This window comes from Tremella mesenterica, assembly GCF_000271645.1.
Source record: "Tremella mesenterica DSM 1558 unplaced genomic scaffold TREMEscaffold_3, whole genome shotgun sequence".
In the NCBI taxonomy this organism is placed as follows: Eukaryota; Fungi; Basidiomycota; class Tremellomycetes; order Tremellales; family Tremellaceae; genus Tremella; species Tremella mesenterica.
The window spans coordinates 39,201-62,979 of record NW_006711227.1 but is presented as its reverse complement, the minus strand read 5'-3'; the positions used below and the strand labels follow the sequence as shown (position 1 = coordinate 62,979).

General features: G+C 45.6%; 7 protein-coding genes across 7 annotated transcripts; 5 read left to right on the top strand and 2 right to left on the bottom strand.

The window, feature by feature from the left end:
* Positions 1 to 300: 300 nt before the first annotated feature.
* On the top strand, positions 301 to 3,078 carry TREMEDRAFT_68006 (uncharacterized protein; the record flags this gene model as incomplete). Its single annotated transcript, XM_007003607.1, has 4 exons — positions 301 to 1,014; positions 1,381 to 1,498; positions 1,777 to 2,597; positions 2,917 to 3,078. 4 exons carry the CDS (start codon positions 301 to 303, stop codon positions 3,076 to 3,078), a joined length of 1,815 nt encoding a protein of 604 aa, XP_007003669.1.
* Positions 3,079 to 3,379: 301 nt separating this feature from the next.
* On the bottom strand, positions 3,380 to 5,545 carry TREMEDRAFT_60829 (uncharacterized protein; the record flags this gene model as incomplete). The annotated part of the gene is made up of 8 exons (XM_007003344.1): positions 3,380 to 3,877; positions 3,933 to 3,958; positions 4,074 to 4,498; positions 4,696 to 4,888; positions 4,995 to 5,120; positions 5,164 to 5,245; positions 5,328 to 5,441; positions 5,489 to 5,545. 8 exons carry the CDS (start codon positions 5,543 to 5,545, stop codon positions 3,380 to 3,382), a joined length of 1,521 nt encoding a protein of 506 aa, XP_007003406.1.
* Positions 5,546 to 6,087: 542 nt separating this feature from the next.
* Positions 6,088 to 12,741, top strand: TREMEDRAFT_29286 (uncharacterized protein; the record flags this gene model as incomplete). Its single annotated transcript, XM_007003224.1, has 25 exons — positions 6,088 to 6,169; positions 6,221 to 6,253; positions 6,300 to 6,337; positions 6,382 to 6,480; positions 6,528 to 6,634; positions 6,683 to 6,720; positions 6,767 to 7,186; positions 7,230 to 9,125; positions 9,169 to 9,389; positions 9,452 to 9,628; positions 9,669 to 9,909; positions 10,049 to 10,112; positions 10,159 to 10,357; positions 10,403 to 10,468; positions 10,515 to 10,808; positions 10,851 to 10,933; positions 10,979 to 11,047; positions 11,097 to 11,335; positions 11,417 to 11,785; positions 11,956 to 12,050; positions 12,095 to 12,180; positions 12,226 to 12,245; positions 12,470 to 12,538; positions 12,589 to 12,606; positions 12,653 to 12,741. The coding sequence occupies 25 exons, from the start codon at positions 6,088 to 6,090 to the stop codon at positions 12,739 to 12,741; spliced, it is 5,112 nt and encodes a 1,703-aa protein (XP_007003286.1).
* Positions 12,742 to 15,050: 2,309 nt separating this feature from the next.
* TREMEDRAFT_73433 (uncharacterized protein) lies at positions 15,051 to 17,242 on the top strand (the record flags this gene model as incomplete). The annotated part of the gene is made up of 7 exons (XM_007003663.1): positions 15,051 to 15,341; positions 15,576 to 15,708; positions 15,959 to 15,974; positions 16,025 to 16,231; positions 16,418 to 16,515; positions 16,646 to 16,764; positions 17,050 to 17,242. The coding sequence occupies 7 exons, from the start codon at positions 15,051 to 15,053 to the stop codon at positions 17,122 to 17,124; spliced, it is 939 nt and encodes a 312-aa protein (XP_007003725.1). The 3' UTR covers positions 17,125 to 17,242.
* A 269-nt stretch (positions 17,243 to 17,511) lies between these two features.
* On the bottom strand, positions 17,512 to 18,821 carry TREMEDRAFT_60826 (uncharacterized protein; the record flags this gene model as incomplete). The annotated part of the gene is made up of 6 exons (XM_007003343.1): positions 17,512 to 17,571; positions 17,618 to 17,746; positions 17,795 to 17,881; positions 18,045 to 18,308; positions 18,367 to 18,436; positions 18,499 to 18,821. 6 exons carry the CDS (start codon positions 18,819 to 18,821, stop codon positions 17,512 to 17,514), a joined length of 933 nt encoding a protein of 310 aa, XP_007003405.1.
* A 1,869-nt stretch (positions 18,822 to 20,690) lies between these two features.
* Positions 20,691 to 21,317, top strand: TREMEDRAFT_60825 (uncharacterized protein; the record flags this gene model as incomplete). The annotated part of the gene is made up of 1 exon (XM_007003342.1): positions 20,691 to 21,317. The coding sequence occupies one exon, from the start codon at positions 20,691 to 20,693 to the stop codon at positions 21,315 to 21,317; it is 627 nt and encodes a 208-aa protein (XP_007003404.1).
* Positions 21,318 to 21,688: 371 nt separating this feature from the next.
* TREMEDRAFT_29014 (uncharacterized protein) lies at positions 21,689 to 23,385 on the top strand (the record flags this gene model as incomplete). Its single annotated transcript, XM_007003185.1, has 5 exons — positions 21,689 to 21,740; positions 21,827 to 21,901; positions 22,153 to 22,349; positions 22,612 to 22,919; positions 23,172 to 23,385. 5 exons carry the CDS (start codon positions 21,689 to 21,691, stop codon positions 23,383 to 23,385), a joined length of 846 nt encoding a protein of 281 aa, XP_007003247.1.
* Positions 23,386 to 23,779: the final 394 nt, after the last annotated feature.

The following is a 23,779-nucleotide window of genomic DNA, read 5'->3' as shown; positions in this document are numbered from 1 at the left end:
ACGAACTACCCTAGTTATTGGTACGAATTTGATGTGTAATGTGCTTTTTTGCATATCTTGTACCTCTTTTCCATGTTTCCTCTTTCATTCCCTTGAACTCTGCCGCACGCAGATATCGCTGGATGCTGCACAGTACCGTCATCAATCACTGTCACATGAGAAGGCACCGTACCACCGTTGATCTCTTATCTCTTCCGGATCATTGAATATCCAAAATCAAGTTCAAGTTTCTCAATATTTGAATCATCAACTTTCTTCTTCCCTTTCACCTCTCTTTCCAGCTATCAGCTATTCACCCCGATGAACTCAAAACCAAACCCAACTCTTCATGCCCTACTCTCTAACCCTTACTCACCACCTTTTATCTACATACATCATCCTCATCATCCATCTTCTTCTCCTTCTGTCCTTTCTTCTTTCCCTCCGAATTGCTTGGTGACAAAAGTGGACGGGGTGGAACATCATACTCCTCGATTATTATATTCTTCTATATTATCACAACTAACTTCTCATCTTTCTAAACTATCCCAGTTATCTTCTCATCTTCCAACATCATCTCAACTATTTTCTTCTTCTTCTCATCTCTCTGGACCATCTGAACTATCTACTATGGAATCAGAAGAGGGTGTATCAACATGGGATGGATTCTCAAGAAAGTTGAAACAGATTCATAAAGACATCAAATCTCTTTCATCTGATCAACCTGCTGAAGTCGATACGTCATCTACGTTCGATACTCTTCACACACTTGGTCACGCTGGTTTATCAAATATATCGGAATCCATCGGACAGGGATCATCGAGGGATGCTACAACGAAAAGACAAACTCAGGCATCTGGCTCGAAGGAAAAGAAAAATACTCAGAAGAAACAACCTCTCAAAGAGGACGAGAAGGATGATAGTGACGAGATTGAAGAAAGGGAAAAAACATTAGTGGTGATAATCACTAAAGCTGAAAGATTAAGAAGTTCTTTTGGACATGGATGGAGTGTAATAACACGGATGGCTGAATTGGTATGTTACTTAAATCACTCCTTATCTCATACACTCCTATCTAACTTCTCCCTTTGTAAGACGTCCAGACTTTGTCTCCTATCCCTCCTTCGTTGAAACTTCGTTTTTTTTGCACAATCCTTGCTTCGTCCACCTTAGAGCACGCCACAATGTGTTCTCTTCCACAACCCTATGTGGTGATATTTAACATTCTGGTTATGTCAAAGCGAGAGGTTTTATTCTCCTGACAGTATCATATTTGGATATACGATCAGTGGTGCCCTCTCTTTAAAAGGGATGGCTGGAAGTGAATTAGTCGAGTGCATGACGAAGTTATTGTATTGGGACTTTTGAGTGGAGAGAGGATGAGAATGGGACTGATCATAGACTGACTTACCAATCACTGTAATATTTTGTTCTCAATTGCCTTGGGATGAATTACGTCCGCCAAGAGGGGATAGTTTGGAACCTGTACATATATATATACCGCCTCCTTCTCGACAGAGTGAGTCGTTCATCTCTTTGTTTCTCCCTTTCCTCTTTTTAGATCTCAAACCTGCCTATGGTCTTTTTCCTTTCTGAGCCCTCAACCCCACCCTCACTCAACTCTCAATCTCTCCCTCATCGTTGGGAATTTCTCCTGAACTTTTGGTCAATCAAGACCGTCTAAAACCTGTATTCATCTTCTGAACCTTCCCTCCCAAGTACATACTATGAACGCGCTTCAGGATACACGGAGATACGCAGCATAAATGATTATCTGATCATACAACTAAATCATAGACCTCACTCAATCCCTATTACCATGTTCCTCCCACCCTCTCTGGTCTCGATTCCTCGATTTAATCATATCTTCCCTCTCTCATCTCCCCCCATACCCAATCGAAGAAATCCATTACCTATCACTCTCCCTCTGGCCAATCTACATCCGTCCCCTTCCTCCTCATTCCGAACAAACACTTCTCTCACTCCCTTCACCCACACCTGATACACCTCCTCTCACTATCACCTTGAAATTACTTACAGATTTAAAACTACAACTATCTCTAGCTCTTCAAGCAAGTACTGAAACTCTACTTCCTCGTCTTATCGGTCGATCAGAATTCTTAAAAGCTTTTCTACCTATTTCCAAAACAACTTCTCGACCTACATTACCTCAACCTCCTCCGTTGGAATTACCATTATGTGGTAAATACCTATTGATAGCTTCATATTGCGCTTCTCAAAACCCTCCGAAAAGCGATGTCAGGTTATTCGGAAGAGGGACAGGTCCTGATGGGAAAAGAAAAAAAGGTGGTGGGAGAAGAACGGGTTATGGGAAAATGAGAATTGGTAAAGTCCCACAAAGATTGTTAGGTCCGAAACCTTTTGGGTTGGATAGGATGTTAGCTATGTTTTCAAGTTTGTTTTCTGAACATGTTCCAAGACCGGAGGATTTGGATTCTTCAGGAAGTGAGAGTGAAGAAGAAATGGATGGTTGGTTGGTTAGTGTTGAAGAACAGAGAAAAAGAGTGGAGAGGAAAAGAAGAAGAGAGGAAGAAAGAGATTTGAAATGGGAAGAAGAGGTTGAACATTTAAGTATGAGTGTTAGACTTTGGACTTTGGTAAGTGTAGTCATTTCATATCTCCTTTTCTTCCTCCCTCAGTTCTCACTTCTCACTTCTCTTCACAGATCAACGATTCAAAGAGATTTTTCGTGACCTCTGACCCCCTGGTATCACCAAGACATCAAATATCTTCATGGTCGTTATGATAGTTTAAACACCCATCGCTTGAAGTATCTTAGAAATCAAAAAACTTCCTTATTATCCCGTGAAAGAGGGAATAGATAGTTCAGGATTAAATGTCTCAACGATGAATCCGATCGGAGGGAGAAAGATAATATCGATTATGTAAGAATCACAAGGTGGAGACTGATGTCAGATCCCTCAGTTGGAAAATCAAAACCTACTAAAACGTATTTCTCCAATGGACAGATTAGATAATATGATGTTCCGTTGTGAAGTAGATTATGATACTGTCAAGAATCTAGCGAGAGAGTTGAAATTCACTCTGGATGATTATCTATACGAAGGAACGTTTTAGATTTTTCTTGAACAATATCTGTAACTTCCATATCATCCATCATTCACTCTGGTAAATCATGTATTTCAAAACGTGTTTGTCACTACATATCTTCATAACCACGGTCCACATTGACTTTCACTATTTCATCATATGGAGTGGTCTATTCCGATATTCCCAGCAAAAAAGGATTCCCGGTCAAATATACAGTACATTATCTGACTTTACTGCAAATACTCTCTTGCTGTTAAACATCATGGGTTTCAATGAGGCAAAAAGAAATTGATTATCTTGAATTAATTGCATAACTTCAACCTACTTATTACTCTTTCCCCAACCATTTCAAATTCCCATCATCATCCCTCTTACATTTCCTTTTCAAAACCTCTTTGATCCTTTCCAGAAAATCATCTTGCCTAGAACCACCGTTCTCACCCACATCATCTAACATTTGTTCCGTCAATTCTTTTTCTGTCAATGCGTAAGCTCCAGAACTAGGTGAAGCACCTCTAATACGATCTTGTAATTCTCTTTCACTTGGTAATCCTAAAAACCTAAATTGACCCCAGGTAGAATCAGGTGTATGATTCCTTGGAACAGGATCGAACATGAGTTCTGATTGATCTGATTCGTTTGGAGTGTCGGAAAGTTTAGAAGAACGTTTATGAGGTTGAGAGAAGAATTGATCGACATATGATTGAGAGATTTCTGATATTGAAGTAGGTGACCATGATGGTCTGAGAGATTTTTTGGTTTTATCTTTTTCTAATAAAACTTGAGAAACACCGATAATGAAATCATCTGTTGGTCTTTTAGGTCCCTACTCTCATTAGATCCTATAGTACTGTAATTTGATCAAGGGAGAAATAACTTACTGAGAATGAAGTAGCCATGGCGAAATCTGAAAGATTAGCAATACTTCTGACACACAATCACACAACCACACAACCACACACACATACTCTCTCTACTTGAATGTTACGGGTGAGATTCAAAGGTTCAAAGCTTGAACATACCATTCAATAACACTTTATCCAACTTCTTTTCTTGCTTAGCACGCCTGAAACCTTCAAGAGCCACTGCCATACCAGTAGGACTTCGTTTATCCATGATTTCCTTTTGCTCCTTTGCCCATTCTTTGACTTCCTCAGATAACTCTTGACTATCAATAGCAGCGACGATAGAGTCGTAAATATCTTTCACTTGGGATTGAGAGAAAACCTGATCGATGAAAACTCGGATGTCACCTTTGATTGATGATGGACCGTCTGGAGATGATTTGGAGGATGGAGCTGATGATCCGGATGAGGGAAGGTGATATGATGATACGATACGTGAGAGTGTGACAGTGTTCAATTCTGATCCTGTATGATGGGTTATTTGATGTAAGATTGGGGCAATGGAAGCTGAAGGAACGTAATGGGTGGCTATTCCCAGTTCACTGATTGTCAGATTTGACAACTAGATTATCCTGGAGATACCCTATCGGGCTATGGGCAAAGTGCATTGCGCGAAAGCGAGGTATCGTACACTGCTTAAAATGTGGACTAGAGGGTAGATGGGTAACAGAGCAAGTGGGTCGGTCAAATGAAGAAGGTGCAAAAGAAATGAGGGAAGAATACTCTGCAGTTCACTCACTAAGCAGCTCGACCGTACACGTTCTGACCAGTCACAGCAAGCCATGCTCCGATCTGCCCGTCCAATTGAGCCAGATAGTAATGTGAACCTACATCTGGTGAATAACCAATGTTAGTCTCAGGCATAGCGAAGATAGTGTTTGGTGTGGCTATACGGATCGAGGCAGGTAATGAGATCCCAGCGCCACCACCCACTATTCCGGTCAGCTTAAACTTCACATATAGCTAGTTGTGATTCAACCGCATCTCGACTGAAGAACTAAGAGACCATACCAAACAATCGATGAGGAAAGGACTCACTGACGACACCGTCCATCACGGCAATATAAGGTTTCTTCAGTTTACCCAACAGCCAATTGAGCTCGAATTCTGATTTGAAGAATTTCACAGGTGTGTCTTTCCCTTCTTTCAAATCGATGATGAGTTCTACCACATTAAGATACGCAACATTTGATAATGAAATACTTACGAGCGACATCTCCACCAGCACAAAAAGCTCTGCCTTCTCCTGTGCCGATTATGACTTGTACCAGTTCTGAATCTCTCCAAGTCTGCATCGTCAGCACTCGCCCTCAGACGGCTAACTAAGAGTAGTCGGGTGATGTGTTCTCGTTGGAAAGAAGCTAAACCTACCTTGACTTTATTATACATCGAAGTGATCATCTCCTGATTCAAACTATTGAGTTTTTTCGGCCGGTTCAGACGATAAGTCCTAGTAGAACCGCTGGACTGGTATAACACCGAGTCCTATATCTCATCAGCTGGAGCGATATGAATGACTGATCATGGCTCACCTCCAATCCAGCAGCTTGAACCGGGGTGGTTTCTGAAGATGCCGGTTTAGCCGACATGGAGGAAGAATTGATGTGTCGAGATAGGGTCGATAATCTGACAGCAGCTGAAGGAGAGAATTGTTTGGTTGACGACGCCATGCGCATAGGGAGCCTTGTGATAGTAGCCATGAGCGATGTGTGGCCCTTTATTATCACCTGGATAGCTCTGGGGTATGACTGATGTCGCTGTGGAAAAGGTTGACTTTGAGTGTGGGCAGAGGAGGAACGTGCGGAGATTGTGAGGATGTCCGTCTGAGAATGGTTCCGTGCGGGGCTCCGAGTAGATTCAGTGAACCCCCCTTGGACGGTCGTCGTTGCTGTGTCACCCACTCACCCACTCACCCACTCACCCACTCACCCACTCACCCACTCACCCACTCACCCACTCACCCACTCACCCACTCACTCTACTCCCTACCCTTCCTTGCTCAGTCATTCTTCCACTTGATCAGGGCTGTCACTTTCCCTACCAGAAAGATTTCTCTCCAGGAGTAGTCAACTGTCTAGGACGTACTTGATCGAAGACTTGGGACAGGGTTGATTTTGCACCACACATCAATATGCCGCCGCCCACTAAGGAAGAACTGTGGAGTTCGGGCAAAGACGAAACGGTGGAAGTCAATCAGAGGGCGTTGATAGATAGTAAGTCGCAAAAGATCTATCCCTATGTACCTTTACACAAGCTGACAATAGAAATATTGGCTCGATACTCCGGGGAACATACCAGTGAGCAAGCGTTTACGGTCATACTGACGATGCTGACTCGAGTCAGTTTTCCGAGAATTGCTACAGAATGCCGATGATGCGGGGGTGAGTATCTTGTCGTCCTTAACAGCACAGCTTCTGAACTTTAGGCTCAAGAGGTTCAAGTCAAGTTCTACTCACAGCAGGGTCTAGACGCTATCGACCATGGTCGAGGTCCATTACAACCCCCCGACGTCAAGAAGGTACCCGTGAGTTAAATCAGTAGAGTCGTTCCAACCCAAGCTGACATTGGTAGATGGTACGATATGTCGTTACAAACGATGGTATCCCCTTCCGAGATCAAGATTGGCAGAGATTGAAGAAGATCGCAGAGGGAAACCCTGACGAGGAGAAGATCGGAGCGTAAGTGATCCTTTTATCTTACAATGGGGTCGTCCATTGACTATTAAGCTTCGGGGTCGGCTTCTACTCACTTTGGAGCGTGTGTGGTGAGCCGTCTCGTGGAAGGGTACACGCTTGAGCTCACTTGATAAGACGATCCTTTTGTGGAATCTGGCGAAAAATGGATGGGCTTTTATTGGAAAGATGGCAAAGATCAACTTCTCGCTCGATCTGGGAATCTTCCACCCTCTTCTTCATCTTCCATCCCAACAACCCTTAGTGGTAACCCATGGACGAACTTTACGATGGCTCTTCGGGAACCTACTCTTCTAGAAGGACCTCTGGATCTGGCTCGGTTTTTGGTCACAAGTCTCACATTCATGCGGACCATACGGAAGATTAACATGCTAGTAGATGATATCAAGGTGTTTGAGGTAGAGAAGAGCGTCAAAGGGCAAAACAGAGTGACCAGGAAAGGATTGAAAGAGATCAGTCCTGGGAGTATGATGACTGTTCAGAGCGTTGACGCCACTGGAATGATAATCACCGCTCGAGTCATGAAGTGGCTTTCCGGTCAGTCTAGATTACGAGCTGGGTACGGTTGCTGATTTTCTAGCGACTGGCTTTGTTCCTCCCCCATTGCCGCCCCCTATACCCACCTACAGTAAACCCACCAAGGCGTTCGCCTCAATCTTCTCATCCACATTTTTCAACCGAAGTTCTCCCGCACCCACTCCGGCGCCCGAGCCAACGCCTCCTCCCCCTCCAGAAAATCTGACCGAGATCACTGAACTACGACGTGAAATCCAAGTCTATCAAGCCGAAATCAAAGTGACGGTATCACCGACGTTCGCCAAAGAGCTCGAACGAGCAACGAAAAAGCCAGCCCCCGCTCGAATGCCGGCAAGTCTTGTTTTCAGCCGCGGCGATGAGGAACCGACGGTGACCGGAGATATTGCTATCAAGAAGGATGCTGCTGGTATATTTGCGGGGTTGTGTCCACCGCTTGATGGTGAGAAAGGCGCTCGAGTGTTCATTGGTCAAGCCACTGCACAGACTACTGGTATTGGTGGCCACCTGGCAGCCCGATTCATTCCCACCGTGGAACGAGAATCTATCGATTTGGTCGACAAACACGTATCTCATTGGAATCGTGAACTCCTGAGTATTGGTGGATATCTCAGTCGACTGATATACGAGGTGGAAATGGTAGAGCTACAACAACTCTGGAGCACGACTTCGGTGTCTGACCCCGACACGAGGAATCAGTTATTGAAGCGAGGGCTACACGCCCTCAAATTCTTTACGTTCAAGCCAACCACTCCTTCTTCGGTTGTTGGACAAACGATGGAGTCGGCTTTCTTCTCATGTTCCACAGATAAAGCCACATTTCCGATTATTTCCACAGCCGGCATATTACCCAGTAGCTTGGTCCGAATGCCTGACCCGGAGTTGTTGCAGTTTCTCCCCGATCTACCTGTCCTGACACCAGCCGCTCTGGAAGAAGCTTCTCGACAGATTGCGAGGTTGCGCGAAAGGGGTATGATCCGGGAAACGACTTTCGAAGACGTCATCAAGCAGCTTGGCCTACGACCTCTTACTGAGAAGGAGATGGTCGCATGTTTGCAATGGTGGCAAACGATGGCCGGAGCAGACGGATACAACACGACAAATGTTCGGGCTCGATTACTAGACGCCGCTGTGTTGGTTCAAGATGACGGCAAAGTTTTGCCTCTGTCCATTATCGAGACGTTTGTTAAGCCCCAGAGCTCGTCAATACCTACCGATATGCCTTTACCAACGCATACTATACCGTACAACATCACCAAAGATCTCAAGGGTAACTTGATCTATCCAGTGTTCGGATGGACCGAACTGACAATGCTACAATATATCACCTTCCTCATCAAACCCCCTATGTCCGCCGCTTCCCAAGCCTCCCCAGATACAGATCTACGTGTCTCGCCTGCTTTCGCTGAGAGGGTGTTGAGCATGCTTGGTCGATCTTGGTTGTCCATCAGTGCCAATCAACAATCCGCGATCGCCCTTGAATTGAAGGAAGTTCCCTGTATTCCAACCAAAGCGGGCTTCAAGAAACCTCACGAAGCGTACTTCGAGAAGAACCTTCTTTTTGATGATCTGCCAACTATAGCGCTGCCCAAGAATACGACAATCAAAGGTGGGTTGGAGAAGATGTTGTTGGGTATCGGTGTGAGAAAGACTGTAGACCTTCAACTGGTCTTTTCACGCCTCATTGGGGGAGGCACCTGGACTTGTGTTGACCTCATGAAGTATCTCGTCAGCGTCAAAGACACATTGACCAATGAAGAAGTGGCGCGATTACGCCAGACTGCGGCCTTCCCGATGGAAGTGGAGACAATAGAAGGACAAAAACAACAAGTCATCAGACAAAAACCTCATCAGCTGTACGAGCCTACGGATGCTCTTCGAGCACTTGGTCTTCCTCTTTTAGCATGGGGCGAAGCCAAATGGAGACCTAGCTCGGACGAAGGTGAGCTTATTCGTCTCATGACTGTGCTCGATTGATGTATTAGCGAGAATGTTGTTTTCTCTTGGACTGAAACGGTTCCCACCCATTGATGTCCTCGTGGGTCTTGCAGCTGGTCCATCACCAATAAACGATCGAGCGCTTCAATACCTTCTCAACAATTATAGTACCCATTACACGCAATTTGATCCATCTGCTTTTGCTACAGTCGCCTTTATCCCTGCCACATCTTCGACGGGGAAATCCTTCCTTGCAAAGCCTGGTGAAGTAAGTGCAGTTTCTTCCGGACATTCTCACCATAAGATGTTCTATCCGGCTGACCGAGAAAGGTATTCATCAACCCGGCTTGCGGTATTCTAGGCTTCTCGGTCGCTCACCCTTCGGTGACTTCCCCTGAGAATGCGGGAAAACTCCGTATCCCCTCTGATCCACCAATGGACCGTCTGGCGCAAGCGCTCATCTCTAATCCGCCGACAGATCACTCGAAAGCTCAAACCATCTTTGAGGTTAGTAACTTGACACTCATGAGAGCGAGCTGACGGACAGTACCTCTCTACTCGACTGGGCCAATCCGTCCCTGGCGCAACTGATAGGTTGTCGAGCGCCAAGTTCATCCCTGTGAAGACCATCAAAGGTATTGAGCTCGTTCGTCCTATAGATGTCTACTTTGCTTCTACGGATACCGACAAGAAGCTGTACTCTTCAGCTTTCACCTTTGTGGATTTTGGAGAGAGGGCGAATGTCTTTCTTAGATATTGTGGTGTAAGATCGGAGCCATCTGTCAAAGGTGAGTGAAGAATCTACTATCTACTCATTTGTTATCCTCATTACCCCGACAGAGCCAGCCATGTTCCAGCAGCTGTGTGTTGAGAGGTCATGCGATAGGGTCAGATGTGAGTCTTTGGAGGGCATCCGCTGATCTTTAGACATTGCTAAGTTGCTCATGTCCCAACCGGAGAAAATGCTCGCCCAAGCTGGTTCCCCTGACAAGTAAGCTCCATTCCGTTAAGGGCTTGTCAGATTCGCTGAGATATAGGTACTTGGAACAGCTCCGTATGTTAGCTGCCAATTGGACAAACTTTGACTTTGCCACAAAGACCGCTATGAAAGGGTCTGCTTTTGTATTGGCGTCTCAGCGGGTTCCGGTCAAAAAACAGAGTAAAAAGGTGTTCGGCACGTGGGGTGGGACCGAAGATGAGTATGAACGTGAATGGGTTCTGTGCAAGGCATCAGACGTAAGTCTTCGCTTCAGTCCCTTCATCATAAACACTCATAAACAGGCCGCCTTGATCAACGATATCACTATGGTGCAGTATTTTGGCCGATATATCCTAGCAGCTCCTGAGGTGAGTATACTCTGCTTGATTGTGGCGTTGACGCTGAGAAAGACAGGAACAACTCTTGGAAACGTTCTACGAACATCTCGGTGCAAAACCACTGTCGTCATATGTCCGGACAGAATACGTAACCTCTGGTTCAGTGTCACAATCTACAGAAGAGGCAAAAGCTCTCCGTCGTCATGTCCTCGAACGGTTGACTATCTTTCTGGCTGAGGCGAGACGACGTCATTCCGAATATACCATTGAAGAGTTGAGCAAAGAAGGAATGTTCCTTGTACAGGAAGTCAGAGATCTCAAGGTCAAATATATTTACAAGAATGGTAAACAAGAGCAACAACATCTCGAAGTACAATCTACTTTCCACAACTTGATGTGTGCTGATGAAAAGGTACTTTATGCTACTGCTCAAAGAGGTAGAGGGAAGAGTATCATCTTGACCGTCTCCATGACTGCTCAACCGGACGACTACGAGTTTGTCACTTTGTCTCTTACTCATGGCTGTGACTGATCGAACAGCATAGCGGCTGCCTTATGCCCTTTACTCCTCAAACAAGCCAAAGCCGATGATGCTCTACTTCTCTACAGGTGTGTCAAAGCACTGTTATCCAATATGACACATGATCTGATGTTCGAGTATCCTATCAACACCGCTCATGGCATTGAAGAAACGTGGTTTCAACGTCGATCGAATACTCAATCAACAAAGAGAAGAAAGACTTCGTCTACAAGCTGAACGTATCCGTGATTTAGAGAAAGAAAAACAATCAGAGGTTATCATTGATGACGGAGTATCAGAAACCTCTACCAGTACAGCAGTCGATGGTGAGAAAGATACGAAAGGTGTTAAAAGCCTGTATGATAAACTTCGTAATCGTCAATCCCAACCTACTAAATCTACCTCGAATCTTGTTACACCTACAAATCCATCTCAACCACCAACTCCCAGAATGCCAGGGGGTTTTGGTTCATTATCATCCTCCATGCCATCTCATGGCAGTGGCTCGTCACATCCCCCAACAGCAATCTCCAACATCTTACGAGACCTCACAGCGGGACATGGAAGCGGAAGCGGTGGTTTGGTTACCGGGTCAGGTGTTGGCCAAACGACCAAACGACCTACAGACTTGCAAAGCATTAGGAACACGGTGCAAAAGGCTGTGGATGCTTCAAGACCGGAGATGGGGACACAAATCAGTGATTCTAGACAAGCGGTGAGAGATGTTTCGGAGAGTCAGAATGAATATTGTGATACTAGCGCAGGAGCGGATTTAGTTTTGGCTGTTGATTTGGGTGCAGCAGGATTGAGGATGTGGGTTCCGAGGGGTGAGCATTTGTATTCCCACTCTCACTCTCACTTTCATTCCTGATTCCTGATTCCCAATTGTCTACACTATCTTGCTTTATTCCCCGCTTCTCCCTGTCATTCAAAGAGATCATCAGGTATTTCACTTGATATTCGATTCGTTACACGAGAAAATGGAAATGACACGCAGATGAACCGGATCACGCTTCTTACCTCTCGGACAAACTAGGCATCTCACAAAGGTTCGCTCGGGACATTTTACTCCCCATCGGTCAAGTTTACAAAGTTTGTATCCATCCCCTGTACCTCTGTCAAAAGCTGATCGGCAGCTCGCTCCTCAAGTGTTGAACGTATTTTGGGATAGAGAAGGTCCCTTGATCGCTTTCAATAGAGGAGGAACCATTTTCTGTAATGCGTAAGTCGTCATCTTGCTTCTATGTGAGGCTTCATTGACGAGTAGCCGATATTATTCTGCGTGGCGTGAGTCGATGTCTCCTTTCTCCTTCGAGATTTCTTTACCCTTTGCCCTTTCCCCCTTGTCCCCACACCAAAAAATTTATATAATATATTTTTGCTAGTTCACCCACGTCACTCATCATATGACCCATCGACCTCCTCCTCCATGATCTCTGGTGTGCATTGCGACCAAGGTCACCGAACGTCAAGGTCATGTGATATCTGCCATGTTTACATACTCATCTCAGACGATACACAATGCATTCAAGGGAACAAAAATGACGCTTTCATATCTTGGTATTTCTCCATAGCTCACGGTATGTATTTCCCCCCACTTTTGACGATCCCCCCGAAGCTGACAATCCAGAATTAGCTCATAACCTTGGTCAGTTTTTGCGTTCTTCCAGAGTCATATCAAAGCTGATATATAGAATCCGCACATAACGCATCACACGAGTTTTATTTCTCCAGTATCGCAGAAGAGTTTTTAATACGTTTCGCCACACTTCTCACACCTTGAGTGATGTCAATCTCAGTCTCAGTTCTGATGTTGTTTCAAGTATTCTGTACTCTACTCATACTGTGCTTTGCTTTTACATATACATATACATATGCATTATGCATGATTGTTCTATAGATGCAAATATGACATTATTCATCTTCCCATTTATCTTCTTCCTCATTTAGTTCTGACTGATGAACAAGAGGTTGAGAGAGATCCCAACGTGATCGGGACTTGTCTGTCAATCTCACTCGACCAGTTTGCAAGGGGATATGAGAGTCAAGTGGAGATATTATGTGTGGAGATTGTGAGAGATGATCGGAAGTGTTTTGATGTACGTTTTCAGAGGAGATAGGGGCTGTAAAAGAAGATGTGAGAGGAAGAGGGGGTTCAGGTTCGTCTTCTGATTCGGGCACAGGAATGGGTAAAGATGTTTCTGGATCAATTGGCCATGTACCATCTCGAATCCAAGAAGCTTTGAGTATTTTGACCTGGGAGTCAGTTATCAAACCTGCAACTTGATATTATTCTCCTGAGTGGCCGGAATAGTGGGCTGTATCTTGAAGTATGGGGAGATGTAGCAAGCTACGAGGGTAGTTGCAAAGCCATGGAAATGAATGAGGGTGAACATAGAATGATTGATGAAGGAGTCGCAGAAAGGAAAGGAAATTGTATAGATAAAAAAAACACCGAAAACAGGGTGATACAGGGTGATGGAAGAGGCATTACAGGAAAGGATATAGTAAGAGGAGCATTCATTATACATGATATTAAGTTATCAAAGGGCTGCGGCATGTAGGAGTACAGGGAGATAGATATGGTAAGTAGATGGGCAAGTAATCTGGGTTATGATGTTATCCGCATTATGATGTTATCCGGATTATGATGTTATCTGAATTATGATCATAAGAGACAAAGGTGCTTCGTGTGATGAAACAGAGAGGGAATAAAGTAGATGATGAAATCTGAACTCACCACAAGACCTAATTTCAAACCAACCGTTAAAGTCTTCCCGGCCGATAAATTCCTATAAACAGTCCCTACTCCTCCTCTCCACGCAGCTTCTCTCTCTTTCGGTGTGTTCATATTGAGTAATCTCTCTAACTTTCTCACAAAAGCTTGGTGTTTACGTTTTCGTAGAGTTTCTAAACTTGGGGGTTGGTCCGAGAAGGAAGGTAAGATATTTGAAATCTCCGGTTTTGTCATGGGAGAAGGAATGATATCTGACTCCAGGGGTTTAGCCAAGTTTACGGAGATGCCCAAATTCTGCGGTCCACTCCAAGAGGAGAGATGGACATCTGAGTCAAACGACTGGTCAGAGGGTGGGGTAATTGGGCTGAAAGGGGATGGTGAGGTTGATTTTGAAGGAAGTGGTGGAGGTGGGGTTGGTACGAAGTAATGTGGAGGTGGGGTTTCGGATGGGGATGGATATGGTTTGGAAGATAGGAAAAGTGCACGACGATAATGATAGAATTCTAGACCTGTTCGTTAGCTTTGTCTTTTTCATGTTCACTCTCGCGTTCGATAACGTTATTCATTAAGACCTCGCTCAGCAGCGCCCGCTATAATCTCTTTCCACGAATGACATTGATACGGTTTGTCTGAAGTAACTATATGGGGTGAATTTCTAGAGGAAGTACACTTCTGTAATAGGTACAAAAAGATTAGGAGATACACGGCCCAGAGATATTGGGATAGCCACAAGGGTGCAGAACTGTGAGCAAAGGAGAACGAGGGAATGAGAAGAGATCATGGAGAGGTTGGACTAACCAGTACTAGGGACAACCATCAGGCTGTGTGCTTCTTCGTCTGTCGAAAGCTTCGGCTGGTTACCCACATCTCCCACTGAGCTCGAACCGTAGGTTTGAGAGCTTGAGGGTCCAGCCTCAACCTCGATAGATGATCCATCGATAGCGGAGGTCATCTGAGAAGGTTCATTTTGTTCATTCGAGTAAGCTTATTTAGGGGTTGGGAAGGCTGAGTCGTAATTTGTTCGTTTCCAATCCCGGTCCAGTCAAATGTTTCTCGGTCTGGGACTTAGGGATTTCCTGGATCTTGGAGCAAGCACTTGTTAGCGCAGATATTGAGATGAGAATAAAGGCAGATAAGCTAAGCTACAAAGGAAATAATATTATAAGTTCAATGTCGAAAGTCGAGATAAGGTATCGAAAAGTAGAAATTTCAAAATTCAAAATCAGAAAATTGTTTCTTCTTTCTTTCATCTTTTCCACCCCGACTTGGGCCATGTCATAGTCAACTATGAAGTTCTTGTTGCTCTGATCCCAATCTCACAAACTACGACGTCATCAAGATGATATATCACCAGAATGAAATACCCATACATCCCTTCTCCCAGTAAATTCGGTCGATATGCCGTCCTCTCCCCTGAGACTGCCATGAAAATCTATCCTACGCCTTTACCTGTCCCTGTCCATATCCCACGCCCATCATATGTCCCCAGAAACTTCTTTACCGCTCCATGGGGAGATCATGAGCTACCAAACAATGAAGATGAGGTGGTTAGAGGTGTGAGACTTGGGACAGAGGAGGAGATATGTGTGAGAAGAGTTGGGAAGATGGCAGGAGAGGTTTTGAAGTTGATAGGGGGTTTGATACGTGTAAGTGGGGCTTCCAACTTCATGGTTGTAGTACCCTATCATCATTTCATGTTCGTGACGAACTCAAATCACGAGTCCTGTCAGGGTATAGAAAATTAAAAGTTGGCACGGTACGGATCTTGGTCGGTGGTGGAAATTTCAAGCACTTTGCCAATATTGACGACTTGCGTAAGAATCGATGACCGCAATGAATGTGAGAGATAAGATGATGCAGATATTATACTGACCAATTAGCCAGGGATCACAACTTCTCAGATCGATTCTGCTGTACATGAAGAAATCATCAGACTAGGGGCTTATCCATCTACTTTGGGATATGGTTTATTCCCGAAGAGTTGTACGACTTCAGTGAACAATGTGATTGCTCGTGAGTTCTTCACTTCTCCCCTCTCTCTTTGATCCCTTCTCCAGGATCCAATGTATCCTGTCTGGCCTCATTTGACAATGGAGTTGGAATTTACAAGCTCCAACACGTTTCTGGGTGGTGTGGTATTCAGAAGAGATGATTCGTTACCGATCGTGGCATGTCATTGAGGTGGTTTGGAGTCATTCACCGTGCGACCTTGATCAGAGTGCTATATGATGAAATATCCTGTAAACAGTGGACTAACGACTAGATGGTATACCAGACGAGTATGTTTCCTCCCCCTTCTCCACTTGATAGAGGTATTGAGAAGATACAGCCGTCCTCTCCTTTCGGACGATATCGTCAACCTCGACCTCACGATTTATCTAAACGGTTGGCATGGGGATTGTTCACGTACTTTTCTCTTACCCTCAGTGGATGAACAAGGTAAAGAATTGGTTCATGTAACGGAAGAAGCTTTGGAAGCCGCTATCGGAATATGTGAACCTGGTCGACCATATCGTGATATCGGAAGGGTTATACAGTACGTTCTCATCTTCATCTTCCCATTCCTCTTCTTCTCCTTCTACTCCATCAACAATGCCTCAAAACCTTTCATCATTTTCATGACTATGTATCATCTTGACATCTCTCTTTGGCTGTTTCTTCATGATTTAGCATCCGTGCATCTGGTCACTCATATCAGTATGACGAGATGATTGATAGGTAGAGACCTGGCGGAGAAACATGATTCAAGCGTTAACACTCAATTTGGTGGACATGGAATTGGGAAATCTTTTCATCAACCTCCATGGATCTTACATCATCGTGAGTCACCCTGCATTCATTCAGAACACCAACATACTCTACTCGTACTGTTTGGACCTTGCCCATATGTTCCGTTCAAGTGAGAAGATCGAGATGAGATGTCGAAGGGAAAATATAGTTGATATGATAGGAAATGATGAACAAGGTGAAATGAAGATTGGTGATTGTTTCACCATAGAACCACCTCTGGTACAAGGTTCAAGATCTAAGGGTACGTTATGGGATGATGGATGGACGATGAGTACAGAAGTATGTTATGATTTCCTTCTCCTCACTCATAATTATCTTTTCCTTTTCCACTTTACCTTTATTCGATGGTTGTTGATTCTTCCCTTGTCACATCGATTCATCGATCCATCGCTCCATCCTCCGTTCCTGAATAAATCCAACTTGTATCACGAATTTATTTGCCTATCGTTTCTTCCATCCTTCGTTTCTATCAGTTCACCGTTGAGATTTTGTCTATTCAGATGCCAAATTGAATCGCTATGAATGATAAATGGAACGCATACCCCAAGACACCGCTGATGCCAGACCGGAGCAAGATCAGCTCAATTCGAACATCAGATCTTGATCACTGATCGTGGGGCGGATGTCTTAACTCGATGATGATGCCTTCTATCTCATGATCATATGCCCAACTACCACACTCCCATATGACAATTACTGTATGTTCAACAAGTCGGAAATGGACAGACGTGATAGGTGTATGTATAGCTATCTATATAACATTATGTCACAGAACATGGTGCATGACGTCCGACTATTTTTTGTACAACAGGAATGTCCGACGTGAAATATTTATGCTATTGCAGACAGGCATGACAATGATTGACACATCTACGACTTCCTTCTCTGATCATATTTTACACATATAACCGAACGAGTCTTCCTCTTGACGTGAATGTATTTGGTCGAATAGTCGCTGAAAGCTGTAGAAACTCAGTAAAATCATTGATGGTTCAACAACTCTGGAATCACTCACTGATAAACTGTTCACTTCGCAGCTCTCGTCAGACTTTCCTGCATAGCTTGATTGAACTCGATCTCACTTTCCTATTCACATCAATTCACACAAGCTTTGTAAGTGAACACAATTCACCTCTTGAGTGCCAATTTGGGAACGTTCGTCCGTATTCCCATTCTCACTGGTTCCGCTCGTATTTGAACTGCGAGGTCTCCAATTTGGACGACTTCGGCCTAGCTGGATCCTGTTAGGTCCCAAGGGAGTCTCGTACATCAATCTCTTCACCCACATCTAAGGAGACAGGTAACCTACCTTTGGGCGACCAAGAGCAGCAGAGGGTGAATGACTCGTGCTGGCTCTTTCAAATTCTTCTCGAGTGGCATTTTGAATATCAGGACTCTGATTTCTCAGCTCTTCGTCTAGTGATCGTATCATGTCTTTGTCGTATCCATCTGATCTGACTGTCGAAGTTACGGGTGGAACGAAGTAGTAGATCATTATGGGTTATGGTTGATCATAGTGGCAGATAGGGAATGGGAAGACGATGAGAGTAAGAACTGACATTCTGCGGACCATATTGATGAGGTCTTCCATCAGCATGATAGACCCTCATCACCGGTCGATGAGGTACTCCAAATTTATATGGACGGATACGAGCACCTTCGACCAAACAGGGACGAGACGCGGGTCGTCGGAGACAACCCCAACAAGGACCGAGAATGGCTTCTTTTGTTGTAGGTTCAATCTGCCACGTTACGAATATTGTTTGAGTTCGTCGACATCGAGGCATGTGGGCATGTCTAGAGGTAAACAACTCTTCCTCTTCCTTTCTTTTTCTCTGCTTTCTTCTTCTTTTCGCTTCTCGGACCATCGAAACCACTTACGTACTTCTCATCCAAATGTGGAGAGCCAAATGGATTGTACGCTTGAGTGATCAGTAGGTAACTGTAAACCCTAGAGTATGATCGGACAGCTCAGATGAATGGATCGTTAAAGGGCGTAAGAAATAAACTCACTTGTACATAAAAGCAGGATATACAACTTCCTCAGGTTTAACTTTGTCCTTCCCATTGTTCAAATAAGGTAATTGAAGACAATGATTTTTAGGGTGGAGCGGTTGTTGAGGTTGAGGATAGAACTCCTCGAATCCGTACATTAAGGCATTTTGAGGCCAGTAACGTATGAGCGATTCAGAAGGATGACGGAAACCGTACCCTATACCAGGGAGGAAAAACGGACTATGGTCGGAGTTGTCTTCCCTATCACGAGGCCACATAGTCTCTTCGAGATCGGCGAGGGTAGGGCTGGGGAAGGGAAGTTGGAGAGGTTGTTGGGGCATTATTTATCGTTAGTGCAGTGAGATGGCGTGGATGAGAAACCTTCGTCAGTAGGTGGGATGGATGAGGAGAAGTTATGTAGGTGAGAGGACTTTTCCTGTCAGATGTAGGAAGACGTCAGATGTAAAAGAAGTAAGATAGTGTTGATAAAGACGAGAATGAGAACTACGAAGACGTGAGCTCGAGACATGGATGAAAAGAAGAAGAGAAGAAGAGAGAAGAAGAAGAAGTTGAAGGTGAAGGTGAGGTGAGGTGAGGTGAGGGTCCGTGCAGGGGTAAGTGAGTGGACCTCGGGTCTGGCCAATTTGATACGATACTGTCATGTACAGTCACTTGCTAGCCGATAACTAGATCTCTTTCCTTGCGTAGCATGATCAGCTAGTAGCGCACAGGCCTCCTCTTAGTGGGTTCGAGGCCGCAGGGATAAGGAGAAGAATGTACCAGTACATACCACCTCGCAAAGTGTGACCACCACTGTCTCTGATCAACCAATCCGTCCGTCCTGCTCTCTTCTTCCCATGGACATCCTTGACATAGAGGAAGAAGTCCACTTGATTTCAGCTAGTGGATGATAGGCATCAGTACTAAGTCGTATAGCTATACTCAGACGTAGATGGAGTCAACCCGAGAGTCGAGGAAAGAACCGAGAGTCATCACGTGATCTGATTTGACTCGGCACCGAATCTGACGCCGAGATGTCCGAGGTCCGCGTCGCAAGTGCCGAGCCTGGACCAAGGATTCGTAACCGTCTTGGGATCTTGGGTAGTGGGGTTCGGCTTTTGGCGGGGTCTAGTGTACTGTAGTCTTTCAGGAATCACTTCGTACGAGTACGAGTACTTCGGGAACAGAGAAGAAGAGAGGAGAGAGGAGATAGGGAGGGACGGCCGCGGGCGCCGGACTCGTCACTGTTTTTAGTGTGTCAATGACAACGTGTCACCATATCACCTGATCACCTGGCCACTTGGGAAGCTGGGCCCCCATCATCGGCCTCATCGGATGTGGTCGGATCCGTTGAAAGCGTATCTGCTGAGCCCGCGGATCACCGCATTCCCGAAGATCGAAGATCTAATCCAAGAGATTCTATAGTAGTACGAGTAGTGTTTTACTGGTCGGTGGTTTTGCATGATACTACTACTACACTTTTGTCAATGTCACAATGCATCCTTCAACTGACTCGAAAAGAAGCTTATGGAAGGATCAGTTTAACGACCAAGAAAACCAAGCTTTGTAAGCCAAGCACCAAGCCAAAGAACACCAATTACCGACTTGGGAGATCGGAGAATTGATTCCCTCAAAGCGGTCAACGATCACCGGAGACCGACGGGAACGAGTCAGTCTATCTTAGCGGTGGAGGTGGGCCGCGTGGTGACTTCGGCTCTGATCTATCACACTGGTAAATTGCAAGACTCGATTTCATGGCCGAGCAACTAACGATAGCGTCTCTCTTCGTCGGCCATCGGAACACCATCGGCTGACTGATACTTTGTTTCGCTTCCAGATGACAGGGTATAAGATAGCAGGTCTGACGCTCTCCCCTCCTCAAGCACTCAGTCGTTTACATAGAACTACTCAACTCACATATCAACAACTTACAATCTACACCTCGAGCTTACATACATACAACCTCGAACAATCTTGTTACAAACCCTTCCCACACTTGGTATCATCTTTTCATCATAGTGACACTCGAACACCTGCTTTTTGTTACTCGATACTTCCCTTGTCACCCACCACCTTTTGAGTGACAACCAAACACATCTTCTGTTACAAATCATATTTCTCACACCGAGCAACCGGCACTCGGATCATCCTCACACAAATCTCACATAACAAATTTCGAACATCTCCAATTTTTTTTATCTCTTTTCATCATGGCAGCCATCCAACGCCCAGCTACTCCTTATCCTCATTTCGCCGAAATAACCCACGCTTCCACTTCATCATACAGTCCTTCTCACTCCATAAACTTCCCAATGAAACCCGTTTACACCCCAACTCCCCCTTCCCTCCTCGCTCGAGCAGCTTCAGGCTCTTTACCACGTATTCGAGCACCTCATAGTCCCAACCCATCTAAAAGTCGAAAGATCGAATTACCTTCTTCTTACCCAAACAGACCTTCGTTCAGTCCTATAGGAAGACGTTCTACCAGTTCACAATCATCCATTTATTCATATACTTCTATCTCTGCTCGATCTTCCGTATCTTCACAATCATCCCAATCATCTCAGTACCACGAAACATCGGAAGTATCTGAAAAACCGTTACCACTCACACCGAAGATAACGAATGACATGGAGTATTCGGTTCCGGATGAAGCTTACCTACAACCCGCTTCGTATCCCTCTCGACCGACTTTCAAGAGACGCGATACGCCGAGACCTACGGCGAGAGCTGTGGAAACGATGCAGGAGAATGAGGATGGGAATGGGATGAGAACAGAGAGGAAGTCGACTTTGACTAGCGTGGTGGATGGTGGGAAATGGGTTATTTTGGGATGATTTGGGAATCAAGCTGGAAATGGATACAGTTAACGGAGGATAGTTGAGATGAAGGTGTCACGATAGTTTGGATGAGATTACGAGGGATCTGTATAGAATGATAATGTTGATATTACGCCATGTACACCACTACCATGCTCTATCACCACTACTGGGTCATGGCTAAAGTTACTGATGAATGCGTCCCGAAGCTTGGACAGTCTATGGCAGCCGAGAAGGATGCCACTTTTGAGCGGCGTTTCGGCAATACCTCTTCTCACTGATCACTGCAACACCGCATGCACGTCACCTGTCTCTCTTCTCCCTATAAGCAGCCTCAGCACTTATCACTCTACCTGATTATCCTCTCACAGCTACACCCTCTCAGCATAATGTCCGACGATCCCATGGCAGACTTCCTAGCAAGGGAAAAGGCCGCTCTCGGTGAGCGCTTCTCTTTCCTTCCTGGACTCATTACGCATAGACCGATGATGTATGGCAGACAAGTTGAGGAATGAGCTGATGGAAAGGCGACGATGCAGACCTATTCGCTTCTGGTTCAGCACCCTCTGCGCCGAGTGGAATCACCTCCTTTCCTGACTTGGGTGAGTTCCCAGCTGCTTGCCAGCTTGACCAGTTCCCCCCATTTGAGACTATCTTACCACGTCTCAGAAGCCATCCCGTCGTACCCTTTCCCTAATCTTGGATGAATGATCCGAAAGCTGTAAATGGGTCGTATACCAGCAGTCTGTGAGAATGATTATCTTCCAAGAGACATGAAGGTGGTATGGAAGTATTGAAAGAGACGCGAGGATGGAATGAACTTCGAAGGAACCGGAGACCATGCTCATGATAGCCTCCCCGACCGCTCCCACCCTTAATGCACCCTCTGTCCATACTCCATTGGGAATCGACGCTTTTCCTTCTCTCTCTTCACCCGGCGTGGGAAGTACAGTGAGGGTAACAGGTGTAGGGGGTACGGGTGAAGATACGGAGAGAGAGAAATTCGAGAGTGCTTTTCCTGATTTGACCGACGAGGTGCCTTTCGAAGCTGTGAGTGTTTCCTTCTGTCTCTGTGATGCTCGTTGGTACATTATCCTTACTGCTCTTCGCCTTTCCGCCCGTCTTGCACTGCGAGGGCCAGCTTCTGTGTCATTGTGCCGATCATGTGCAACGCCCTCTTCACTGGCATGCCTTCTGTCTCCCTTCACCTGAACGCGGACTAGGATCACGAGTGCCAGTCGTATAATGGACACCCCATGATTTGAAGAGCAAAAGAGAAAGACGTAGGAAAGAACACAGTACTCACTTTCAGCCTCCAAAACCCACGTTCAACGCTCTTTCCCCTCAACCCTACGGGGCTTCACCTTACCCCGCAGCCCCTAAACCTCGCTCAGCCCAATCCATCCTCCCCCCTCCGACATTCAACAACATCCTCCCTGATGCAGAGGAAGACACCGAACCCGTCAGAGCGTGGAGGACACGTCAGGCCGAGGAGATCAAACGGCGCGATGATGCGGATCAGAAGAAGAGGGATGAGATGGCTGGGAAGGCGGAGAAGGCTATCGATGCGTTTTATGAGGAGTATAACAAGGTGAAAGAGAGTGCTATCAGGGAAAACAAGTGAGTTGTGATGCCCTCCCAATTCGTTAACACCGTCCCTACTCTTGCCCCCCTCTTCTGCATCTGCTGTCCCACACCTGTCCTGTGACGTAGTCTCAGATTGACGACGGGTCCCAGAGGGATCTGCGTGGAAATGACTGCGTCAGCGCCTTCCGATCTGGAAGGGGACTTGCCCGAGTGTTACTACCCGAAGAGCGGTAGGGGCAACTCCGTGCCGTGGATTCAGTCTTGTGAGTATGGCTGACAGAGTAGGGAGAACGAAGCCGCCTTCCTGGAGAAACTCAACGAGGGCATTGCCAAAGGCACAGCTTGGGAACGTATCACGGATCTGATCGGATTGGAGAACTCTCAATCTAAAACCATCCGACCAAGTGTGCCTGGAGGATCAGATTTAGCTAGGATGAAGGAGATCCTGCTGGCTCTACGGAGAGAGGGTGACAAGGCGCCAGGTGCGTCTGGGTTCTAAGCGATGGAGGGGGGGCTATGCGGTCGTGATTGAGCCTCTCTCGGCGATCAGTAGGGTCTGACGGTAGAGTTGAGGGCTGGAGCACGGAGGAATGGGTCAGTGGACGAGAGGTGAGGAATGGAGTGATGGAGAGTAACACTTGGGGATACCTAGAGGTGTGTAGAATTCTCCAACAATTGGCATCTACCAAACGAGACGTCATGATATCATGTGTACATCACTGACTTTTGATCCAACCAAGACACTGACCTGTCTGATATTTCCTGACTTGGCTCGCTTGAGCAATCGTCAGATCCCTTTGATCAACTATACCACTTCTCGTATCCACTGTCTGATCAGCTAAAATCAAATTAGATCCGTAACTTTGGGAAGATGTGGGTACAGTACGAAAAGA